General features: G+C 25.3%; 1 protein-coding gene across 3 annotated transcripts in view; it reads left to right on the top strand.

Moving 5' to 3' along the window:
* Positions 1–26,071, top strand: part of LOC123263744 (apoptosis-stimulating of p53 protein 2) — a 144,767-nt gene that overhangs the window by 28,877 nt on the left and 89,819 nt on the right. The window contains exon 1 of one of the 3 annotated variants that reach the window (XM_044726717.1): positions 7,249–7,623. The exons of the other annotated variants lie outside the window; for them this stretch is intronic. Coding sequence (XP_044582652.1) covers positions 7,264–7,623 — 360 coding nt within the window. The 5' untranslated portion in view covers positions 7,249–7,263. Of the gene's footprint in view, positions 1–7,248; positions 7,624–26,071 lie in introns of those variants that run through there. 3 annotated transcript variants of the gene reach the window in all.

Here is a 26,071-nt window from a genome sequence, read left to right on the forward strand (position 1 = left end):
GAAAATTTTTTTGGTTAAATTTTCGAAGAAAAAAACAATTTTTAGTCGAGGATATTGCTTTTTTTTCTCTTTAATTTTCTTTAGTTTATTCATTAGTAATTTGTGTCAGGATTTTTGCCTTAATTTTAAAATAACAATTAATGGTGTTAATTTTTTGATATTAAGGCGAAATATTGGTCGCATAAAAAATGTTTAAAATAAAACTTGTTAAAAATTTAATTTTATAAAAAAAATGTCATAATTTTTTCGTAGGACCAATAAGAAAGCCGTAATTTAAAAATAAAGATTTTTATAACAAGCAAAAATTTGAATCATTAATTATGAATCTTAATTATGGAATTACGGTTAAAATATTAGTCGTAAAAAAATCATAAGATCCATTTTTTCGTAGAAAATTTCATTTTCTACAACTTTGACAACCAATAACTATTTTATATAGTCACTTAGATTGTACTTGATGGAAAATTTTTTCGGTTAAATGTTCGAAGAAAAAAACAATTTTTAGTCGAGGATATTGCTTTTTTTTCTCTTCAATTTTCTTTAGTTTATTCATTAGTAATTTGTGTCAGGATTTTTGCCTTAATTTTAAATTAACAATTAATGGTGTTAAATTTTTGATATTAAGGCGAAAATATTGGTCGCATAAAAAATATTTGAAATAAAAATTGTTAAAAATTTAATTTTATAAAAAGAATGTCTTATAATTTTTTCTCAGGACCAATAAGAAAGCCGTAATTTAAAAATAAAGATTTTTATAACTAGCAAAAATTTGAATCGTTAATTATAAATCTTAATTTTGGAATTACGATAAAAATATTAGCCGTAAAAAAATCATACGACAATTTTTTTTTATAAAATTAAATTTCCTACAACTTTGACAACCAATAACTATTTTATATAGTCACTTAGATTGTACTTGATGGAAAATTTTTTCGGTTAAATGTTCGAAGAAAAAAACAATTTTTAGTCGAGGATATTGCTTAGTTTTCTTTTTAATTTTCTTTAGTTTATTCATTAGTAATTTTTGTAGCCAGGATTTTTGCCTTAATTTTAAAGTAACAATTAATGGTGTTAAATTTTTGATATTAAGGCGAAAATATTGGTCGCATAAAAAGTTTTTTAAATAAAAATCCTATAATGTTAAAAAATCATTTATTAACAGTTAATAAAGCTTATTAAATACGAAAAAATCCTTCTATCAGTGTATAAAAGACAATTTATCAAAAAAAATATAGAAAATTGATGTTAGTCATAAAGTAAAAAAAATTATCAGCACATTACATCACCAGACCTCTCACCAGAAAAATAATCGAGCTCGTTTAGAACCAAACAGATCGCAAGAGTAGAAATAAACATACATATAAATATATCGGGTGCATACACTAAAATATCTAAATATAAATATAACCAACGCTGGTTCACAATTGGAGGTTGCGACTCTGCTCGACTCAGTGGCGTTGAACCACCTTAAGCTAAATAAAATGTTGGTGGTTATAGTTAGTCTTATATCAGCTCCTCTCGGTATCTCGATCGCTTCATATTAAATTAAATCTAAGTGACTTAACTTGACTGTGTGGTATAAAGTATTCATTCATCATTATCCATTATCATCATCACGTCTAGTTATAATCAAGCATCATATATAACATCCAAGTACGAATACCATACATATATAATTTGATATAATATTTACACACTAATACTGGTTCGTGAACCAGTAGACTACTGAATTAAATGTCTATTTAAATTTAAACCATTGTTATTTGTTTACTAGTTTACATTACACATTACACTATTATATTATATTATATTATATATTATATATTATATGGTGTATTATTGTGTACGTAGTAAGTGACCGCACTCAGTCAAGGACATAGGGATTGTGAAGGTTATATTACGTAATATACAAGTCATTTTATATTTTTAAATATCTTCCGGTTTTTTTTTCGTCTATCAAATTCTTAAGCTATTATAATAATAAATAGAATTTTCGATTATTCTTTTTATTGTTATTATTAGACTTCAAAATTAACTAAAAAATTTTTTTTCGATTTACTTTTGTTATTATGATTATCACTATTACTTTTATTATTTGTCTTAAAATTTGATTAAATTTTTTTTGGTTAATTTTTCTTAATAAAACTTTGAATTTTATTACGTTATTATTATCGCTATTATAATCGTTAGTTTTAGACTTAAAATTTGAGTAAAAAGTTTTTTTAATTAATTGTTCTTAATAAAATTTTGTTATTATTATGATCATCTATATTATTAAGAGAATAAGAAAAGTTTTGTCTCCAGGATAATATTTTGATAAAATCGGTTTTTTTAGTTAAATTTAGTGTCATTGCAAAGGTCTTGACTTGAATTTGTGCCTTTTCAAGGTTTTATATAATTCTCACCGATAGTCAATTTATTATAAGTATTTAGGCTGCATTCGAAAATGCTCTATCTCTAGATACATAATTAATAAATGACATTGTATCTTGTGAATTATTGACATTTTTAAATATATAAGCTCACCCTGACATTACACTCTACGAGACATTTCATTTGAGTACCCACATCAATTTTCCATATATTTTCTATATTTATATATATAAATATATGTATATATAAAAAATATATCAAAAATGCATGTGGATACTCAAATGAAAGCTCTTAACGAGCGCAACATCGGTATGAGCTTATATCTTTAAAAATGTTAATAGTTCTCAAGATATATAATTAATAAATGACCTTGTATCTTGTGAACTATTGAGATTTTTAAAGATATAAGCTCATCCTGACATTATACTCATTGAGACCTTTCATTTGAGTACCCACACCAATTTTTCATATATTTTATATATTTATATATTTATATATATGAATATATGAAAAATATATCAGAATGCGTGTGGGTACTCAAATGAAAGCTCTTGATGAGTGTAATATCAGGATGAGCTTACACTTTTAAAAATATCAATAATTAAGAAATGATCTTGTATATTGTCAACTATTGAAATTTTTATAGATATAAGCTCATCCTGACATTACACTCAACGAGACCTTTTATTTGAGTACCCACATCAATTTTTCATATATATATATATATATATATATATATATATATATATATATATTATATTCATATATATATATTCATATATATATATATATATATATATATATATATATATATATATATATATATATATATATATATTATGTATATATGAAAAATATATCAAAATGCATGTCGATACTCAAATGAAAGCTCTTGACGAGCGCAACATCGGGTTGAGCTTATATCTTTAAAAATGTTAATAGTTCTCAAGATATATAATTAATAAATGACCTTGTATCTTGTGAACTATTGAGATTTTTAAAGATATAAGCTCATCTCGACATTATACTCATCGAGACCTTTCATTTGAGTACCCACACCAATTTTTCATATATTTTATATTTTTATATATTTATATATATGAATATATGAAAAATATATCAGAATGCGTGTGGGTACTCAAATGAAAGCTCTTGATGAGTGTAATATCAGGATGAGCTTACACTTTTAAAAATATCAATAATTGAGAAATGACCTTGTATATTGTCAACTATTGAAATTTTTATAGATATAAGCTCATCCCATTGTTACACTCATCAAGACCTTTCATTTAAGTACCCACATCAATTTTTCATATATTTTTATATATATTATATATATGTATATATAAAAAATATATCAAAATGCATGTGGGTACTCAAATGAAAGCTCTTGATGAGTGTAACATCGGGATGAGCTTATATCATTAGAAGCGTCAATAGTTAAGAAAGTACAGTGCAATTTAATAAAAGTCATCTTTTAATAAAGCAAAATTTTATTTATTTATCGTTCACAAATCCCGGCAGTCACATAGTGACTGCAAGGTTGCTAGTTATTATTATTATTATTATTATTAGACTTAAAATTTGACTAAATAATTCTTTTGAATAATTTTTCTTAGTAAAATTTTATTATAATTATTCATTTTATTTTTTATAATGATAGTTTGATTAATTTTTTGAACATTAAAAAATAATTTACAAGATTATAAAGTAAGAAACATATAGTCCGATATATTTATGTGTTTATAGAAGGTTTAGCGTAGTTGTGAAGAAAGTAATACACGTGGAAATGCCAAAGCATGACTAACTGATTTACGGATAATGCACTTAGTACGTGATATCCAGGTGAATAACAACCCAGAGATGGTGTACGCTATATGCTTCACAAGAAGTTAAGGATTAAGATTTACCTCTACTTCACTCGTTCGGTAAAAAAAATACAACCGAGGATGAGTTTAACGTTGAAATAGAATTCAATACACGCGTTTGCACTTAGAAGCTCTATACTCTTTATTGCGCTTTTTATTTTTTTGTATCTCTTCTAATCTCTAATCAGCTTTTTAAAGATGCTTTCAATTTTAGTTAGAATTTTTTAAATTTCTCGGAAAATATTTTTAGTACTAAGAAATTTTAATTGACTTTATTAACATACATGTGAAAATTTAATCATCGTAAAAATAATTTATCATCGAAATAAATTATTGAAATAAAATGAAAACAAATAGACACTCGAGCATTAAATCAATAGCATCGACTTTACGTCATTAAAATATAACATGTTAGGTAAATATAATTATTTAAACAACAACAACTGACATATTTATAGTTGTCATTCGGTGATATATGTATTAAGTATCCTCCAAAAAAAAAAAAAAAAAATTATATTCATGTCTCATCGTTATTAATTACACCGGTTTATATATTATATTACACAACTACTACCGTAGGAACACTTTTTCGGTAAAAATGTCAATCCAGCACATCTAGAGTTACTTTATATACATATATATGGTTACATATATCTATAAAATGATAGTAAATACATAAGACTTAATATTTCATAGCATCTTCTGGCATTTATTCCCGTGATATATATCTTAAGTAATACTAAACTGTGAGAAAGCTCAAATTTAATTACTCTTCAGGTCATCAGTGCTTCATCTTCATTTTTAATGAATAATAAATTTTTAATTACACTTATAATAAAAATTTAGTATCACATATTTTGGCTGGAAATGAATCATCGATCAAAAAAAAATATAATTAATCATTCTATATTCATGACAATAAAATTAAAATTATTCATCAAATTTTAAAAATGTGTGAATGGCTTTGTTGATTGTGACTGATGACTCAACATTTTGAGCACTAAAAAATCAATAAAGATAATGATAATAAATTTTTATTCAGCTGAAACAAGTTTCATTTGTCAAATTACTAACAAATTTTTTGTTTAAAAAATAAAAAATAATTAATATGTTTAATTTGATAAAATTAATTACTTTTATGTTACTGAAATTAACTTTGAATCTCATTTTGTTATTTTTAAATGAATAACTAATGTTTTTTTTTTATTTTTATTCAGGAAAAAAATATGAATAGTTATTCATAATATGAATAAAATTTTTCTCGGGCTTCATTTAACTCTGAAGGCGTTAATTCAATTAGAAGATTATTAACTTTGCAATTTTTTTATAATTAAATGGTAATAATAATAATAATAATAATAATAATAATAATAAATTTATTTAAAAAAATTAATTAAAAAAATTTTTTATTCAAATTTTAATTATGAATAAATAAAATTTTGCGTTATTAAATAATGACTTTTGTTAAATTGTACTGTACTTTCTTAAATATTGACGTTTTTGAAGATATAACCTCATCCTGATGTTAAACTCATCAAGACCTTTCATTTGAGTACCCACACGTATTTTTCATATATTTTATATATTTATATATATATGAATATATGAAAAATATATCATAATGCATGTGGGTACTCAAATGAAAGGTCTCGATGAGTGTAACATCAGAATGGACTTATATTTACAAAAATGTTGAGAATTAAAGAATGACTGTTGCATTTTTTAACTAATGATGTTTTCAACGATATAAGCTCATTCCGATGTTACACTCATCAAGAGCTTTCATTTGAGTACCCACATGCATTTTGATATATTTTTCATATATACATATATATAATATATATAAATATATAAAAAATTCATGTGGGTACTCAAATGAAAGGTCTCAATGAGTGTCATGTCGGGGTGAGCTTATATCTTCAAAAATATCATTAGTTGACAAGATACCAAAGTCAGTTCTTAATTATTGACATTTTTAAAGATATAATCTCATCCCGATGTTACACTCATCAAGAGCTTTCATTTGAATACCCACATGCATTTTGATATATTTTTCATATATACATATATATAATATATATAAATATATGAAAAATTGATGTGGGTACTCATATGAAAAGTCTCGATGAGTGTAATGTCGGGGTGAGCTTATATCTTTAAAAATTTCAATAGTTCACAAGATACACGATAATTTCTTAATTACGTATCTAGAGATAGAGCATTTTCAAATGTAGTCTAAATACTTATCATAATAAATTAACTATCGGTGAGAATGATATGAAACCTTAAAAAGGCACAAATTCAAGTCAAGACCTTTGCAATGACACTAAATTTCACTAAAAAAACCGATTTTCTCATATAATCATCTTAGACACAAAATTTTTCTTATTCTTTTAATAATATAGATAATAATAACAATAATAAGAATAATAATGATCATATATCATATATAATTGTTTTTATACATATGTGTTAATAAATGGCCATATAATCACATTTATGACCACATAGTGATCATATATGTCATATGGGATCATATATGACCATATGTGTCATCATATATGACCATATGTGTGATAATATATGGTCATGTGTGTGATCATATCTGATCATATGATCATATGATCATATATGTGATCATATGATCACATATGGTCATATGTGTGATCATACATAAAACACATATAAAAATAAAAATAACTAAAGTAAATGTTCGTGAGTAAAAACTTTTGTAATGATTAATGATTAATGTGTATCCAAGAATATACGTATTCCCTATTTCACTTGGTTCATAAGATCTGATATAAAATAATAAATTTAATTAAGTACCTAGTTATCGTGTAATGTGTCTCGACCTAAAGTACGATAACTTTCTACTTAAATCATCGGTGATATTTAATTTATATAAATATGTGTAGCAGATAGCGGATAATAGCGTGTACCTATAAACTTATCCGAAGTTAGTGATATTTATCATCAGATTGGGTTGCATTGGAAAAGTAGTAAATAATTGGACTGTGAAATGGATCGTGGAAATATTAAAACCGCGAATGGCGCACGACAGGAATCGACAATCACGAATTATTCGGATAACAGTGTAACTCGGCGGGTCGATACCGATCGTGATCAGGACCGGGTTGGGGATCACAAACTACGCCGGGTAGTGGTTGTTGAGAATGGGAATAATCAAAGTTCCGATAGCAAGACATTTACGAGTGGGGATTCTACAACGATGCCACCATCGGGAGATGAGTTTGAGGACGAGCTTGACGTGCCACTGGGGAATAATACTCAAGAGCTGGATGAACCAGTCGAGTACTTCCTACTCGATGATTCACCCATGGCCAGATTTACCAGGAGTGTCAAGTGGGCTTATAAGAAAGTGAGTCCAGCTATTTTTGGTTATCACTTTTACTCAAGTTGTCATACCCTTAAAGTTTTTTTTTTTAATATTTTTCTTTAATAAAAAATTTTTTATAAAATTAAAGGCAAAAATTATGGAGGATTTTTTGTTTATTAATCTTTTACAGAAACTAGAAAAAATTTTCTGTCGAATTTAAAAAAAAAAATTTCCAATTATTTTTTCGTATTTTCAAAATTTAAGCTAAATTTTTTATTTTTAAATTTCATAAAGAAAATTTATAATTTTAAACTTCAATAAAATTGTTTTTATAGCTTTCTATTTTTAGCCCAAAATTTAAAAATTTTTTCCGTATTCAATTTTTGACAAAAAAAAAAAACATTCCTAGTTTTTAATTTATCATAACCAAAAAATTCCGAACATTAATTATTCTAATTACAATTTTTATTGTACAAAAATTCACTTGACCTAAATTTTATTGAGTTAATAATTTTACCGGTTAATTTAAATACTTCTAAAGCCAGAAAAGAGGGTAAATAAAAAGAAAAAAAATTTCGGAACAAAACAAACAATAAAAGTAAATATATATATTTAAATAGCAGCATCAATTGTTTAAATGACTGGAGCTTTTGATAAATTAACAAACTTTTTAAATTTAAAAATTAAAAAGGTAAATTACTAAGCAAAGCCGGAGTTTCTTTAAAGAAACTCGAAGTTTTATGAAATATATTAGAAACCGCGTTATTTTCCACGGGCTTTGTGTGTTTTTCGGGATTTAAATGATCCAATTACGGAATAAAAAGTATTCAAAGCATAGAGCAAGAGCAAGTGAATTATAATCCCGTGAGAAGCGTATATTGCGTAGATTCATTTTTCATTCAACGCAATTAACCCAGTTTGTGTCTGGATATTCAAAAGCCCGTACTAGTACGCGAACCGCGGAGCTTGTAGAAGCTTTTCGTCATTTTAATTGGAATCTAACGTTTTGCTGGCATCTTCATCGGCTTTACCTTCTCAAATTTTAGATAATAACTAACAATGTAAGCTGATTAACTTTTTACGCCTCGAGCTCTAGTAACTTTTGTTAATTAATTCATTTTCTGTCAACAGTTCCTAATTTTCAAATGTAGAGTCAGAAGTTAAAACTTGTATTACAATTTTATTTAAAAAAAAATTGTAATTAGAATAATTAATGTTCGGAATTTTTGGTTATAATAAATTGAAAACTAGAGATGAGTTTTTTTTTTGGCAAAAATTGAATACGAAATAAAATTTTTTAATTTTAGGCCAAATTTTGAAGATAAAAAAAATTATAAGAGATTTTTTTTTGCAGGAAATTTTATTTCTATAAAAAAAATTTCTTATAATTTTTTCATATCTTATCCTTTAGCCAGGATTTCAGTAGAAAGCTATAAAAAAAATATTATTGAAGTTTAAAATTATAAATCTTCTTTATAAAATTTCAAAATAAAAAATTTAGGTTAAATTTTGAAAATACGAAAAAATAATAAGAAAAATTTTTTTTAAGGAAATTTAATTTTCTATAAGAAAGGTCCTTATAAATTTTTCCATATCTCTTATCAGTTAGCCAAAATTTCAATTTTAAATTCAATTTAAATAATCTTGAATTAAAGCGCGTTTAGAAATTTTAAAATTAAAATTCTAGGCTAAATATTTATTCAAAAAAATTATTAAAAATCTTTTTTAATAAATTTGGATAAATACATTTTTTCTTGAAGCAAAATATAAAATTCATTCAAAAAAATAATTATTTCTCTAATAAAATAATTTTTTACGACAAAATTTAATACTTGAATATTAAAAGTATATTTTCACATACGTACACAGAAAGAAAGGTTCACTTGAGCCAAGAAAATATTTTTCTTCATAATTATTTACTTGGGCGAAAAAAAAATTTTTTTTTGACACAAGAAATTTCACTTATTCCAACAAATCAATTCCCTTGCTTCAAGAAATACGTTTCTTGATCCAAGACAATTTATTTAAGTCAAGAAAATTTCTCTCTTGCTCCAAAAAATTAAGTTCTTGACAGAAGTAAATTTTCTTGTCTTGAGAAAATTTTTCTCTTGCTCCAAAAAATTAAATATCTTGATAGTAAATTTTCATTAATATTTCTATTGACTAACATGTCAAATGGGAAGATCAAATAATATTGAATCATTTTTTTTCATTCAATATGTATAATTGCGCGCTAAAATAATCTAAAATGGGTATCAAATATTCAAGAGAAAAATTTTCTCAAGATGAGAAAATTTTTTTCTCAGCTGAAATAGGTGGCGCTGCTTCCGTAAAGTATCTAAAAATCTTGATCAAACATAAAAATTTCTTGTATCAAGTATTTATGATAATTTGAATTAAGAAAAAATTACTTCCACCAAGAATAGAATTTCAAGAAAAATTTTTACTTCGGTCAAGACAACTTCGGTCTTCCTTCGGGCGACCGAAAATTTACTTGAGCCATGAATGTTGTTCTCCAGTCAAGAAATCTTTCTTTCTGTGTATTAATATTAATAATAAATAAATTCTACTAGACATAGCTCGGATTGCTTCAGTTAAGCGTTTTGTAATAAATCATACATTTACATATCAAAGTTTTCAATACTGTTAACATATATATATATATATATATTACATATATGGATTCATATTTATTTATACGGTAAACTCATGTCAAAATGCTTCGAGTCTACTCGTATTTCCTTATTTTCGAGCAACCAACCTTGTTTGTTGGATCAAATATTCATATTCATATACGACTTACATACATATAATACCCATGACATACATATTTATATTCATGTTTTACACTTGAAAATCTCTCAAATACGACTTGCATCTGTTACACCCAGCTCCCGGATATTTTTGTACAAATATGTAAATTTGTTTCTGGTAACACAAACTGTTTTATTATTTATTTTTTTTTTTGTTATTACTCAACTCATCTTGTAAATTTAATTTTTTATGCTGACTAAAAGTGAGCGCGTGGGAAAAAAATTACCACATATTTTTTTTTGCACTGATAGAAGGATTTGTTTATATTTAATAAGCTTTATTAACTGTTAATAAATGATTTTTTAACATCATAGGATTTTATAAATATTTATTATCAGTTAATAAATTATTTATTAAATACGATTTATTAAATTTTAATAAATATTTGTTAACAGTTAACAAATATTTATTAACAGTTAATAAGTAATTTATTAAGTACCATTTATTAATAAATATTTATTAATGGTTAATGAATATTTGTTAACTGTTAACAAATATTTATTTAAGATAAAAAGCAAAAATAGCAATTTTCTTTTGACACTTTTTATAACTCTATAGCTGGAATACATGATAATAATTAAATTCACTAAATTAATTGACGTTTTTAATATTTAAAAATATAAAAGATAATTATAAGCTGTGATAGAATTTGGTATTTTACAATAAACGTTATTATAATGTAATATAATTAATGCAAATAATTTATAAAGATGATTTTTGTTTATAAGCAATCTTCATATATGACATTGCAAGCGAAACAAATTCACTCAAAAAAATATTTATTAACTGTTAATAAATATTTGTTAACTATCAATAAAAATACTTATTAACTATTAATAAATGTATTTTTCTCACAAATAAATATTTATTGAATGTTAAAAAATATTTATCAAAATTTAATAAATTAAATAATTGTCTTCAAATTAAATTATTAATAATTAATAAATCCTTCTATCAGTGTGATAAAATAAAATAAAATAAATATTACAAGTCTATTAATTCTTTTCTCACTTACCGTAACCCGACAGTAATTAAATTAAAATATAAACATAAATACATAATATTATCATAGCAAAAATAAATATAGCCGCCCTAGAATCGCGTACACGCATATAAACCCAAGTACGTCGAGAATTCCTCGATAGAAATCCTTAGAAACGTGTTTACTTCCTGGATTTTTCTTTATCACGTGCTCTTCTTCCCGATCTTCTTCAGGTCCTTTTTATCCTTATCCTTGGGTATATTTCAGCGTTAACTTCTGCTTCAAAGGTTCTACTCACACACTTCTCACTTCTTGGCTCTCCTTTAGGTGGATTGCTTTTATTTCTTATAACAGTTCAATGAACGGTTAAACTTCATTCCTTTATGGCGCCGTAAATGGCGATATACGGCTTTATAATTATTATTATTATTTAGTATGTGGGTATATAGATTAATATACATCATTATTAATTCAAATAACTTAATAATTTATTCACATGGTTTATTTTATCTGTTTAATGATTAACAGCATGCTTATAGGGGTAATATCTCTTTAATTAATCAATTATTTTGTTTTTATTGCTTGTTTATTGTAGAAAATATTTCTACCGTTTGATTTCATCTCTAAAATTATTTGCAAGTTTTTTTTAATTAATAAAAATTTTATCAAATATTTATCACTAGCAACTTTGCAGTCACTATGTGACTGCCGTGATTTGTGATCTATAAATAAATAAAATTTTGCATCATAAAATAATGAATTTTGTTAAATTGGACTGTACTTTCTTAACGATTGACGTTTTTAACGATATAAGCTCATTCCGATGTTACACTCATCAGGAGCTTTCATTTGAGTACCCACATGCATTTTGATATATTTTTCATATACACATATATATATAAAATACATAAATATATGAAAAATTGATGTGGGTACTCAAATGAAAGGTCTCGATAAGTGTAATGTCGGGGTGAGCTTATATCCTTAAAAATATCATTAGTTAACGAGATACAACAAGGTTGTTTCTTAATTAAGTTAAATTGCATTGTACTTTCTTCACTATTGACGTATTTAAAGATATAAGCTCATCTCGATGTTAAACTCATCAAGAGCTTTCATTTGAGTACCCACTTGCATTTTTGATATATTTTTCGTATATACATATGTGTAATATATATAAATATATAAAATATATGAAAAATTGACGTGGGTACTCAAATGAAAGGTCTCGATGAGTGTAACATCAAGATGAGCTTATATCTTTAAAAATATCAATATTTCACTAAAAAAAAAAACTGAATTTATTACATGACTATCCTGGAGACATAATTTTTCTTATTCTCTTAACGATATAAATTAAAATTCTTATTAAAAAATTTTTTATTAAATATTTATCTTTAAAATAAAAACCAAGGTCATCAAAATTCAAGAAAAAATTTTGAATAAAAACAAATTAAATAATTTGTTAAAAAATTTTCGTCCAAAAAATTTTGTATTCGATATTTGACACAAAAATTTTGAATAAAAAAATTTTCACTGTGTTGTTTAAATTATTTAATTTTTAATGTTATAAAAAAATTAATTTTTATAAAATTACGATATATTTGATGAATGTCAATATAAATACATAACTGGCCTTTTAAAAAAAAAAAGCTGCACTACTTATTAACTCTGTGATTTCTCATTTAGTTCCCGGATGCGGTCATAGACAGGTTCTCTTCCTCATATCAGTGATGCGTACACTGACGTACCCAGGATATAGTATTATATATGTACATATATAGAAATCCAAGAGGGATTGAGGGTGCAGATGTCTGCCGTTTAGAGTTGAGTCGTAGAAAACGGTTAATTCCGGCAACGTATGTAATTCCCGCGTCGTTAAACATCCCGGTCGGGAATTTCCGGTGAACGAATAACGGGTTTAATTGTATGTGATTTGATACCTTTAATACTGACACTGATGATTTTTTAAATGAAAATTCGCAATCTAATAAAAGTAAATTTTTGATTTGTGGTTTGCTTGCAGTTGAGTAAAGATCCCCAAGTTACGATGTGGAAAGATCTCACGTGAGTTTTTGTAGTTTAAAAATTGAAGCAAAGTACCCTCGAGACTTGGGAATGCTCTTAGCTGAAATGTAAAAGAACGAAAGTAAATAAAAATACTGAAATAAAAATAAACAAGGTTAAACGATGGCACCACTGAGTATCAGGAGTTATTTATTCGCTTTTGTTGGAGGATTTTTCCACCAGATAGTAAATTGTAAATTGAGAATTCTGAAAGTCCAAAGATAAATTTTTATAGAGAGAATATATTTTACTATAAAATGATCAATTTATATATTATAAAATATACGATGTAAATTTATAATATTTTTATATTTTTAATACCAAAAATTCAATTTTATTAATATTAAAAAATTTTTAAAATATTTGATACTTCAAAATTCAAATTTTATGAAAAAATAATTTTTTTGAACCATTTTAAGGATTGGAAAGTGGACAATTTTTTATAAAAATTCAAATTTCACAGAAAAACAAATTTTTTAAATAATTTTAAAGACTAAAAAGTGATAAATTTTGAGTAAAAATTCAAATTTTATGAACAAATAATTTTTAAAAATTTTTTTGGACAATTTTAAGGATTCAATAGTGGAAAATTAGTTATAAAAATTTAAATTTTACTCAAAAAAAAGTTTTCTAAATAATTTTAAGGACTGAAAAGTAATAAATTTGGAATAAAAATTTAAATTTTATCAATAATTAAGAATTAAAAAAATATTTGATACTTGAAAATTCAAATTTTATTAACAAATAACTTTTAAAAATTTTTTTGGAAAATTTTAAGGACTGAGAAATGGAAAATTATTTGTAAAAATTCAAAATTTGCGTAAAAAAAATTTTCTTAATAATTTCAAGGGTCAAAAAGTAATAAATTTTGAATAAAAATTCAAATTTTATCAATAGTTAGAAATAAAAAAATTATTTTATAGTTAAAAATTCAATTTTACGAACAAATAATTTTTTTTTATTTTTTTGAAAAATTGTAAGGAACGAAAAGTGGAAAAAATTTGAATAACAATTCATTTTACTGAAAAAAAAATGTTCTAAGTAATTTTAAGGGTTAAAAAGTGACGATTTTTTAATAAAAATTTTAAATAATTAAAAAATATATTTTAAATAAAATTTTAATAAATTAAAAAATATATTTTAAATAAAATTTTAGTAAATTATATTGATTAAAAAGTGATAAATTATTAATAAAAATAAAAATTCAAATATTTTTTTTTAAACCTTGGATTTTTAAATATATTAATTCAAATGAAAAATATTAGATTACATTACAAACTTGATATCTAGATTAAATGAATATCCGTAATCCAAAATGTCCCGTGCGTGAAACACAACACTATTTCTTCAGTAACTAGTTACATATTCGTCGAAGAGCCCTTATATAAACTGCAATATCCTCTTATGTCATATATATATATATATATATATACGTATTTATCGGTCCACCTGTCGTGGAATAAAAAAAAAAGCCTCTTATCTACGGATCGAAACGACGTGTATTATACTTCAATTAATTCGATCTTTCGAAATATTAAATTATGCCTTAAATCTCCGTTTAATCTTGTCTTCTTTTTTACTCACCCGATTCTGAACGTATGTAAATGGATAATGAAGAACCGGAACGCACGCGTGTTTCAAGAAGTTCGAGAGTTATCACCGAAACGCATTATATATTGCGGACATTTGAATACGAGGCTCAGGAACCGAGAGAGAAGTTAAAGAAGTTTAAAGAAGTGGACGAAAAATAAAATAAGATGGGAAATTTAATATAATGAGGACAAGAAGTGGAAGTGAATGCATCGCGAACACGTGTTTAAAAGTTGTAAAAGCCCGCGGTGTATCTGCCTTAAGCTCTTCGCGAGTAGAGGAAAGCACTTTTATTTATTTTGTTGCGTATATCTTCCTTAACAGTACCACTTGTTAAATCTTTTAAAAATAAATTTTACGGGCGAATTGAGTAATAAATTTCACCGCTGATATATATTTAGTTGTTTTAAGTGGTAAGAAACTTCGAAATAAGTTCTGAAGAAAAAAAAAATATCTAATATGCTCTCGATTAGGATATTCAGATGTGAAGTATAGTGTTGCTTTTTTTACATTTTTTTTATGTGTGTGAAGTGGAAAGAAAATTTATGAATTTTAAAATTGTCAAAATTATTGTCATTAGTATCATTAATATCACTATTAAAATTATAATTATCGATAGTAATATCACTATGAATATCAAGATCAGTAATATCATCATTATTAATAGGAATATCACCATGAATATCATTATCTATATTTATATCACTATCATAAGCAATATCAATAAATACCACTTTTATGAGCAATATCAATATCATCATTATCAGTAGCAATAACTATGGTAATATCAATATCAAATGATTATCATTATCATTATCAAAAGAAATATCATTATCAAAGGGAATATCAACATCATCCTGAATATCATTATCATTTCTAATTTTGATATCCTTGATATGATCAATATCAATATCACTATGAATATGAATATCAATTATCATTATCATTGATAATACCGATATTCTTGATATGAGCAATGTCAATATCAACATGAATATCATATCAATAATATCATCATGATTGATAGGAATATCACCATGAATATCATTATTGATATTTACATCACTATCATAAGCAATATCAATAAACATCACTTTTATGAGCAATATCAATATCATCATTATCAGTCGCAATAACTATGGCAATATCAATATCAAATGATTATCATTATTAATATCAAAAGAAATATCATTATCAAAGGGAATATCAACATCACCATATATATCATTATCATTGCTAATTTTGGTATCCTTGATATGATCAATATCAATATCACTATGAATATCAATATCAACATGAATATCAAGATCAATAATATCATCATTATTGATAGGAATCTCATCATCAATATCATTATTGATATTTACATCACCATCATAAGCAATATCAATAAATATCAATTTTATGAACAATATCAATATCATCATTATCAACAGCGATAATTATGGCAATATTAATACCAAATGATTATCATTATCAATATCAATATCAATGAAAATATCATTATCAAAAGAAAGATCTAATATCACTACGAATATCTATCATTATCATTGCTAATATCAATATCCTTTATATAAGCAATATCAATATCACTATGAATATCAATATCAATAATATCATCATTTTTGACAGCAATATCTCTATAAATCATTTTTTATATTTATATCATTATCATAATATCTCTTCTATAAGCAATATAAATATCATCATTATCAATAGCGATAATTATGGCAATATTAATATCAAATGATTATCAATATAAATATCATTAATAAAGAGAATATCAATATTCTTAATATGAGCAATATCAATATCATTCTTGTCAGTAGAGATAATTGTGGCATTATTTATATTAAACGATTATCAATACCTTTGTAATTATCAATATCAATATCCTCAAAATATCATTATTATTATTATTGATATCAATGTCAGTAGAAATATCATCAATATTATTTTCAAAGAGAATATCAATATCACCATGAATATCAATATCACTGAATATCCAGATCAACAATATCATTATCATTATTCATACATTTTTTTTAATTTCCAAAACTCTAAAAATTTAGTATGTACAAATTTTATTAATTGTAATTTTACAATTTTCTCTATAAATTTTTCTTCATACAAAAAATAATTAAAAAGCTAATAAAAAAAGAAATATAAATATTAAAAGCGTTCCGTTATTTAAATAAAGTTGAGTGTAGAGTGAAGAATAAATAAAACGAAAAGTAAAATACACAGGAGTAGGATGCCGGGTCGGATGAAAAAGTTGGCTTTTTCACTAAAAGTAAAGGAACTAAACAAAAAAAAAAAACAAAATAAAAAAAATGAAAATAAATGTTAAGGGCTCGTGAATCTTTCCCACAATACGAAATAGGTCATACCGCGGCTCTTAGATGCACACTTGAGTCTCACTCTTGTCAGGATGACAACGAACCTGAGTACAAAGTACAAGTAGAAGTACCAAAGGAGATACGACAAGTGTGAGAAAGAGAGTTTTCCCGCTTCGCTGGTACAAGTTACTCTGACGACAGCACTCTCTGGTATATACATTATATCTATCTACCTGTATATGTTTAATATAGGGTTTAGTTGTGATGAAGACTTATAGCTAGCACATCTATATTCTGTTTCTCTACGCTATTCTACATACCAGCCTCGGGCGCTTCTTCTCTTCTTAAAGCGATACAGATTTTGCTAAATTCGCTCCACGTCTTTCAAACTATGTTTGCGTAATACGGTAACTTGTGATTTTAGTATTAAATATTTAGGAAATTTAATTAAAAAAAAAAAAAAAAAAAAAGGAACCCCGAGAACAGGACTCGAACCCGGGATCTCGGAGTAGAGCCGCCATTTGATGAGTCTGAGCAAACGCCATCTTGTTGACTCATTACTCGTGCTTAAAAACGGTTGTATTCGTTTCGGCTATTGAAATTTAATATTGTTTTTTATGAATTAATAATAAAATAAAAAGTAAAAATTATTTAAGGAGATCCAAGTACCCTCCTAGTGTAAAGAATGTCTATAAAAAAATTATACGCAGAAATACTTTTGTTATGCATCTTAAAATTAATTTTTAAATTAATTAATAACATTTTTGAAGAAATTTCCGATGAATTTACTCATTAAATAATAATTAACATTTAACTGACGAATAAAAAATATAGCACTCTGAATTACCGGTATACACTTGACAACACCGCAAGAGTTCCCTAACCTTAAAATTTATTTATGTTTACTGTCTAACTAAAATGACTAAGATCTTCGAGCATTTAAAAAACCGCGGTTACTTATGCGCCGAGTAACTGCGCAAGCGGTGTTGCCAAGTCAAATACAAGACTTTAAAGAACGCAAGTTCCGAGTGATTTTTCATAAAAAATATATAATATCTCCGTAATACGTTCGGAAAGCTACTTTTTTATTGTTTTAATCGAAAGCTTATTATTTTTTTAATCAAATTCAATGAAAAAAAATTTTTTTTAAATCGTTAATTGCATTAAATTCTTAACCAAATGCACGGCTGGTGGAATCTCCATTTTACATGCAAAAATTACAATTTTCAAACCTAATTATTTAATTAAATATCCCAAAAACCTACTGTTTTTAAATTTTTTTATTAATTATTAGGCTTCGTAGATTGAATTTACAAATTTTCAGGAAGTTTAAAAAATTTGACTACTTCGCGTGGATCTCCTTAAAACATTTTTTTTTAAATTCATAATTAGCCAAAAAAAAAATATTTGACTTTCATAATAAAGGTTCAAGTAAAATATACCGAGGAAAAATTATCCGAGTAAATTTAGGCTTAAGTAAATACTTATTAAAATATTTACTCGGTTAAAAATTTCTTGGACATATATTTGAACAAAAATAACACGATTTATTCTTTAAATGTTAATTTTGTTGGATAGAAAAAAAATAAAATCAATAATTATGAAGTGAAATAAATTGTAAAAAAAAATTATTATAAAATGAAATTTAAAATGAGGAAAGTAAATTACCTTTATAAAATAGAAAATGAGTTTGACGAGTAGGAAATCAGGTGGATTGCGAGTCGATTCGTAATCGGGATTCATCGTCGGACATAATTGGATAGCAAAGGTACCTCGGATGGATATACCAGCACATATGTATGTATGTATATAAAGTAGTGGGTGAAACAGTCTATTGAAAGGCCATTTACAGCTCCGTGAACAGAGAACACGAGTGATGAGCTTTTGTTCAATCTCATTCTATTGAGTGGAAAAAAAAAACAATTCCTTTTTAGATTATTTTTCTGTCAATATCTGCACTCGATGCACCACATGTTTCCACATTTATGCTTAAGCATTATCAACAGTAACAATAACAATATTTTTCATCATAGTTTATCAATTCTAGTTAATCGAAATAGTTTTTTTTTTAATCATTCTAAATGAAGCTTTCAACGTGCGCGGAATAAATTTAATATGTTTCGCAGGGGACTGTAGGTATATATAGATGGATAGTATATAATAGTGAGAGAAAAAAGGTGTAATTAAATAAAAGTAATAACGTTCAAAGTGATCGTAAAACTCGTAATTAGCTTCTCTTCTTCTTTCTATTCTTAAACTCTCAATCTATCCAAACTTTATCTTCTACAGGACTTTCAATTCGTCTTACTATAACTGATACTTAAAACTGAAACTTTATCTCATTGATTAATTGCATTTATTTTTTTTTGTACATTGATAGTTTTTATTTGAGATGAAACAATCAAATTTTATTATTTTTTTAAAGATGTATTTTTTAATTATTTAAAAAAGTTTTATTATCTATATTATTAAGAGGATAAGAAAAATTTTGTTTTTAGGATAGTCCTACGATAAAATCGGTTTTTTTAAAGAAATGTAGTGTCATTGCAAAAGTCTTGATTTGAATTTGTGCCTTTTCAAAGTTTCATTTCATTCTCACCAATTGTTAATTTATTATAAGTATTTAGACTGCATTCGAAATGCTTTATCTCTGAATACATAATTAAGAAATGACCTTTTGTCTTGTTAAATATTGAGAATTTGAAAAATATAAGCTAATCCTGATGTTACACTTATCGAGACCTTTCATTTGAGTACCCACATCAATTTTTCATATATTTTATATATTAATATTCATAAATATATGAAAAATATATCAAAAATGCATGTAGAATACTCAAATAAAAGCTCTTGATGAGTGTAACATCTAGATGAGCTTATATCTTTAAAAACATCAATATCTAAGAAAGTACAGAGCAATTCAACATAATTAAGAAATGACCTTGTATCTTGTGAATTCTTGACATTTTTAAGGATATAAGCTCATCCTGATGTTACACTTATCAAGAGCTTTCATTTGAGTACCCACATGCATTTTTGATATATTTTTCATATATTTATATATATAAATATATGAAATATATGAAAAATTGATGTGGGTACTTGAATGAAAGCTCTTGATGAGTGTAACATCTAGATGAGCTTATATCTTTAAAAACATCAATATCTAAGAAAGTACAGTACAATTCAACATAATTGAAAAATGACCTTGTATCTTGTGAATTATTGACATTTTTAAAGATATAAGCTCATCCTGACATTACATTCATCGAGACCTTTCATTTGAGTACCCACATCAATTTTTCATATATTTATATATATTTATGTATATGAATATATGAAAAATACATCAAAATGTATGTGGGTACTCAAATGAAAGCTCTTGATGAGTGTAACATCTAGATGAGCTTATATCTTTAAAAACATCAATATCTAAGAAAGTACAGTACAATTAAACATAATTAAAAAATGACCTTGAATCTTGTGAATTATTGACATTTTTAAAGATATAAGCTCATCCTGACATTACATTCATCGAGATCTTTCATTTGAGTACCCACATCATTTTTTCACATATTGATATATATTTATGTATATATAAATATATGAAAAATTTATCTAATATGCATGTGGGTACTCAAATGAAAGCTCTTGATGAGTGTAACATCGGGATGAGCTTAAATCGTTAAAAACATCATTAGTTAACAAAATGCAATAGTCATTCCTTAATTTTTAACATTTTCGTAAATATAAGCCCATTCTGATGTTACACTCATCGAGACCTTTTATTTGAGTACCCACATGCACTTTTCATATATTTTATAAATATCGCATATATAATATATATAAAATATATTAAAAATGCATGTGGGTACTCAAATGAAAATTCTTGATGAGTTTAACATCGGGATGAGCTTACTTCTTCAAAAACGTCAATAATTAAGAAAGTACAGTACAATTTAACAAAATTCATCATTTAATAAAACAAAATTTCGATTATTTATAGCTCACAAGTTACGGCAGTCACGTAGTGACTGCAAAGTTTCTAGCTATTATTATTGGTAATTGTAATTTTTTTTTAATGAACCGCAATAATAATAATAACGCTTCACGTAATAATTACCGTAACTCCTATTTTTTCCCGCTTCACAGCATTATTTTTATATGTAAGCTGAGGTCACTAATAACCAAGCAGTTGATGTGACCATAAATTTATTAAATAAAAAAAAAAAAAAAAATAATAATAACATAAAAATATTTATGATGATTATTATTATTTGGATAAAAATAAAAAAACAGTTTCACTATTAAAAAGTTTTTTGAAATATTATTATAAAAGATTTGTTTTAAAATAAGTTTTGTTAATTACCAGTTAGTTCTTTCGTTCCATTTAATTTTGTTGCTTCTCCGTTGGGTTAGTAGTTTAACGTTAAATGTTGTTTTAATGATAAACTAATGTAATTACAAAGAAAAATACAGTTTATACGAAATACGAAGCATACAGCGTGGAGTAAAGAGTACTTTATTTAACAGTTAATTAAGCAAGCTTCATAAAGAACTTTTTGAGAGATTTGTTTTCGTTGTTAGGTTGTCATTAAAATCATTTAATTTTTGACTCTATTCTTAAGTTTGACGTTTAGTCTTTGTCAACGCTCTATTATCTTTAATTACTTTGATGTGAGGCATCGAGGGTACTCGAATGAATGAATAACTTTCCTTGTACTTGATGTGTTAAATTCAACCGAGTGAAATAGGTGAAGATGTTTAGTTTCGCTTCCTTAATTTTATCACCAGTTATTGTCTTTATGACATACTGTTACTATTTTTTATTTTTTTTTTTATTTGTTATCAAATTTTTTCTCTCTATAATATAGTAATAGTCCTTTTACCGGGTGCTTTTAAATTTTTTCAAGTGTCAATAATTTCTTTAACATCGCTACATTAATTTTTTTTTTAATATTTTATAGTTTCAATAAAAAAAAAAAAAAAAAAAAAAAAAAAAAAAAATAGATGCTCTACTAAAAAAACCTTTACTCTTTTTTTAAGATATTAAATTCAAATTAATCAAACGAAAATTCATAAAGAAAATAAAGCTCAATAATGAAAAAAAATTTTATAAACTCAATAAAATATTTAAATATTATTCTTAAACAAGATAATCGATGTCTTACCCCGACAATTTTTTTTTTTCGAGGGTAAACTATTAAGAATTCCTTATAAAAAATTCATAAGAAAAATTTAGACGTAATTTATGCTAAAATTTTATAACTTAGTGTCTTAAAATTCACAACATTTTATTGAATTTCAGAACAAAAGGTAGATCTTAAATTTCGTATATATTTAACATAACAAATTTCTAATTTTATTTTTTTGATTCAGAAGACTACGATGTAAAATTAATAAATTTTCTTTTTAAGTAAAAATTAATTTATTTAAAAGTCAATTTTTTATGATTAGTATTTAGGCCACATTCGAAAATGTATCTCTAGATACATAATTAAGAAATGAACTTGTATCTTGTGAACTATTGATATTTTTAAAGAAATAAGCTTACCCCGACATTATACTCATCAAGACCTTCCATTTGAATATCCACATCAATTTTTCATATATTTTATATATTTATATATATGTATATATGAAAAATATATCAAAATGCATGTGGGTACTCTAATAAAAGCTCTTGATGAGTGTAACATCGGGATGAGCTTATATCGTTAAAAACATCATTAGTTAACAAAATGTAACAGTAATTCTTTAATTTTCAACATTTTCGTAAATATGATCCATTCTGATGTTACACTCATCGAGACATTTCATTTGAGTAACCACATCAATTTTTCATATATTTTATATATTTATATATATATGAATATATGAAAAATATATCAAAAATGCAAGTGGGTACTCCAATGAAAGCTCTTGATAAGTGTAACATCGGGATGAGCTTATATCTTTAAAAACCCCAATATTTAAGAAAGTACAGTGCAATTAAACATAATTAAGAAATTACCTTGTATCTTGTGAACTATTGACATTTTCAAAGATATAAGCTCATCCCGATGTTACACTCATCAAGACCTTTCATTTGAGTACCCACATCAATTTTTCATATATTTTATATATTTATATATATGAATATATGAAAAATATATCAAAATTCATGTGGGTAATCAAATGAAAGCTCTAGATGAGTGTAACATCGGGATAAGCTTATATTTTTAAAAACATCAATATTAAAGAAAGTACCGTGCAATTCAACATAATTAAAAAACGACCTTGTATCTTGTGAATTATTGATACTTTTAAAGATATAAGCTCATCCCGATGTTACACTCATTAAGGCCTTTCATTTGAGTACCCACATCAATTTTTCATATATTTTATATATTTATATATATGTATATATGAAAAATATATCAAAATGCATGTGGGTATTCAAATGAAAGCTCTTGATGAGTGTAACATCAAGACGAGCTTATATCTTTAAAACCGTCAACATATAAGAAAGTACAGTGCAATTTAACAAAAGTTATTATTTAATAAAGCAAAATTTTAATATTTTATAATTCACAAGTCACGGCAGTCACATAGTGACTGCATGGATGCTAGTTAGTTATATTCATATAAATATTTGTAAATTTGATAAATTTCTGTGAAATTTAGTTAAAACAAAAATAATTCTTCTTATTTGTATAAAAAAATTTAAACAACAATTAACAAAATTTTCCTTAAAAAATTTAAATATTCATGAAACTATTTAAGCATAGCTACAAATAACTTCACAGCATAAAATCCTCATAGATTACAGTATCTCTTCTTATAACCAATGATGATGAAGAAAAAGTCTATTTGCAATACGACACCAGAGTAGGATTTTCCTCGGCTCAATTCAAATACCAGGAGAGACTCCTGGATTTCATTAAATTCCGTATCGAATTTCACCCTGAAAAAAAAAATCTAAAACGCTCTTGCTCTACGATAGTATATATAAGATCGATCTATGTACTCTGCATATACATTGATAGTTACATAACTTATATACAAAGAAATAAAATTAATCTCACGTCGATTCAATATCACAAATGAAATGCTCTGTTGGATTTTCCTCATTAAAAATGTGCCGTAGAAAAACTAAAGGTCAAATGCGGTTTTCAGCGATATTCCAGTTTGCTTTAAAGTTTTTTCTTTTCATTTCAAATTTAAATGAGAGTATGAAACTCTAGTGGCGTAGAACAAGTGGGTGTTTTAGCCATATATATTTTTTTATTTTCTGTACGTATAATAGTATTCGACTTTCGACTGAAAACTCGACTATTTTCTTTATATTTATACTGTATAATAGTACTAGACTATACATTGACGATACAGAACGCGTTGTAGGTATTATTGAACCGCCGGTTACCATTGGCAACATCATATCAACAGAAATATTTCTGAGGGTGTATTCACCAATGTATTTACCATCAATACACCCTTCATGAGGTACAAGTATGCCAGCCCGTAATTATGATCCAACTCTGTACTGCAATGATATGTTTGATGGATATAACTGATGAATCGCGTGACAGCGCGATACGACGGTTCAGATCTATCAGCGAGGTAACATGTTGTATTAAAACAATCGTTATTATAACAAAACACGTGAACACGTGATTAATTTATTTTATTTGTTTGTGTAGATTGTCGATGCAATTATTATTATAATTATGTCTGGCTTTTTTTTTTTTATTTTGATCGATATTTATAGAGTGGAAAATTATTCAAAGTAATACTTTGCAGAGAAGTAATTGTTGGGTGAGAAAATGAGATGTAATTATTATTATTTTTCTTATTTACATAATTGCTAATATTTTTTTTTATTCATAATAATAGTAATAGAAACTTGTCGTTTTTTATTTTAATGAATAATTTTTTTAAGGGAATTTTATTTTCTTAAAAAATGTATCATCATTTTTTTGTATTTTGCTTAGAATAATAATAGCATTAAAAATTATTAATCGATTGTTTAAATGAAAAATCAAAGATATTAAAAAATTTATAAGGATTTTTAATATACGAAATTTAACTTTTTATAAAAAATTTTTTTATTATTTTTTTCGTATCTTCAATAGTTCTCTCAAATAATAACTAGCAATTTTGCAGTCACTATGTGACTTCCGTGACTTGTGAACTATAAATAAATAAAATTTGGCTTTATTAAATAATAATTTTTGTTAATTTGCACTGTACGTTGTTAACTATTAACGTTTTTAAAGATAAAAGCTTATCCCGATAATACACTAATCAAGAGCTTTCACTTGAGTACCCACTTGAATTTTGATATATTTTTCATATATTTATATATGTAAATATATAATATATATGAAAAATTGATGTGGGTACTCAAATGAAAAGTCTTGATGATTGTAGTGTCGGGATGAGCTTATATCTATAAAAATTTCAATAGTTGACAATATACAAGGTCATTTCTTAAATATACTGAATTGCGCTGTACTTTCTTAAATATTGATGTTTTTAAAGTTATAAGCTCATCTAGATGTTACACTCATCAAGACCTTTCATTTGAGTACCCACATGCATTTTGATATATTTTTCATATAATCATATATTCATATATATAAACATATCAAATATACGAAAAATTGATGTGGGTACTCAAATGAAAGGTATTGATGAGTGTAACATCGGGATGAGC

This window comes from Cotesia glomerata, linkage group LG4 (assembly GCF_020080835.1).
Source record: "Cotesia glomerata isolate CgM1 linkage group LG4, MPM_Cglom_v2.3, whole genome shotgun sequence".
NCBI lineage: Eukaryota > Metazoa > Arthropoda > Insecta > Hymenoptera > Braconidae > Cotesia > Cotesia glomerata.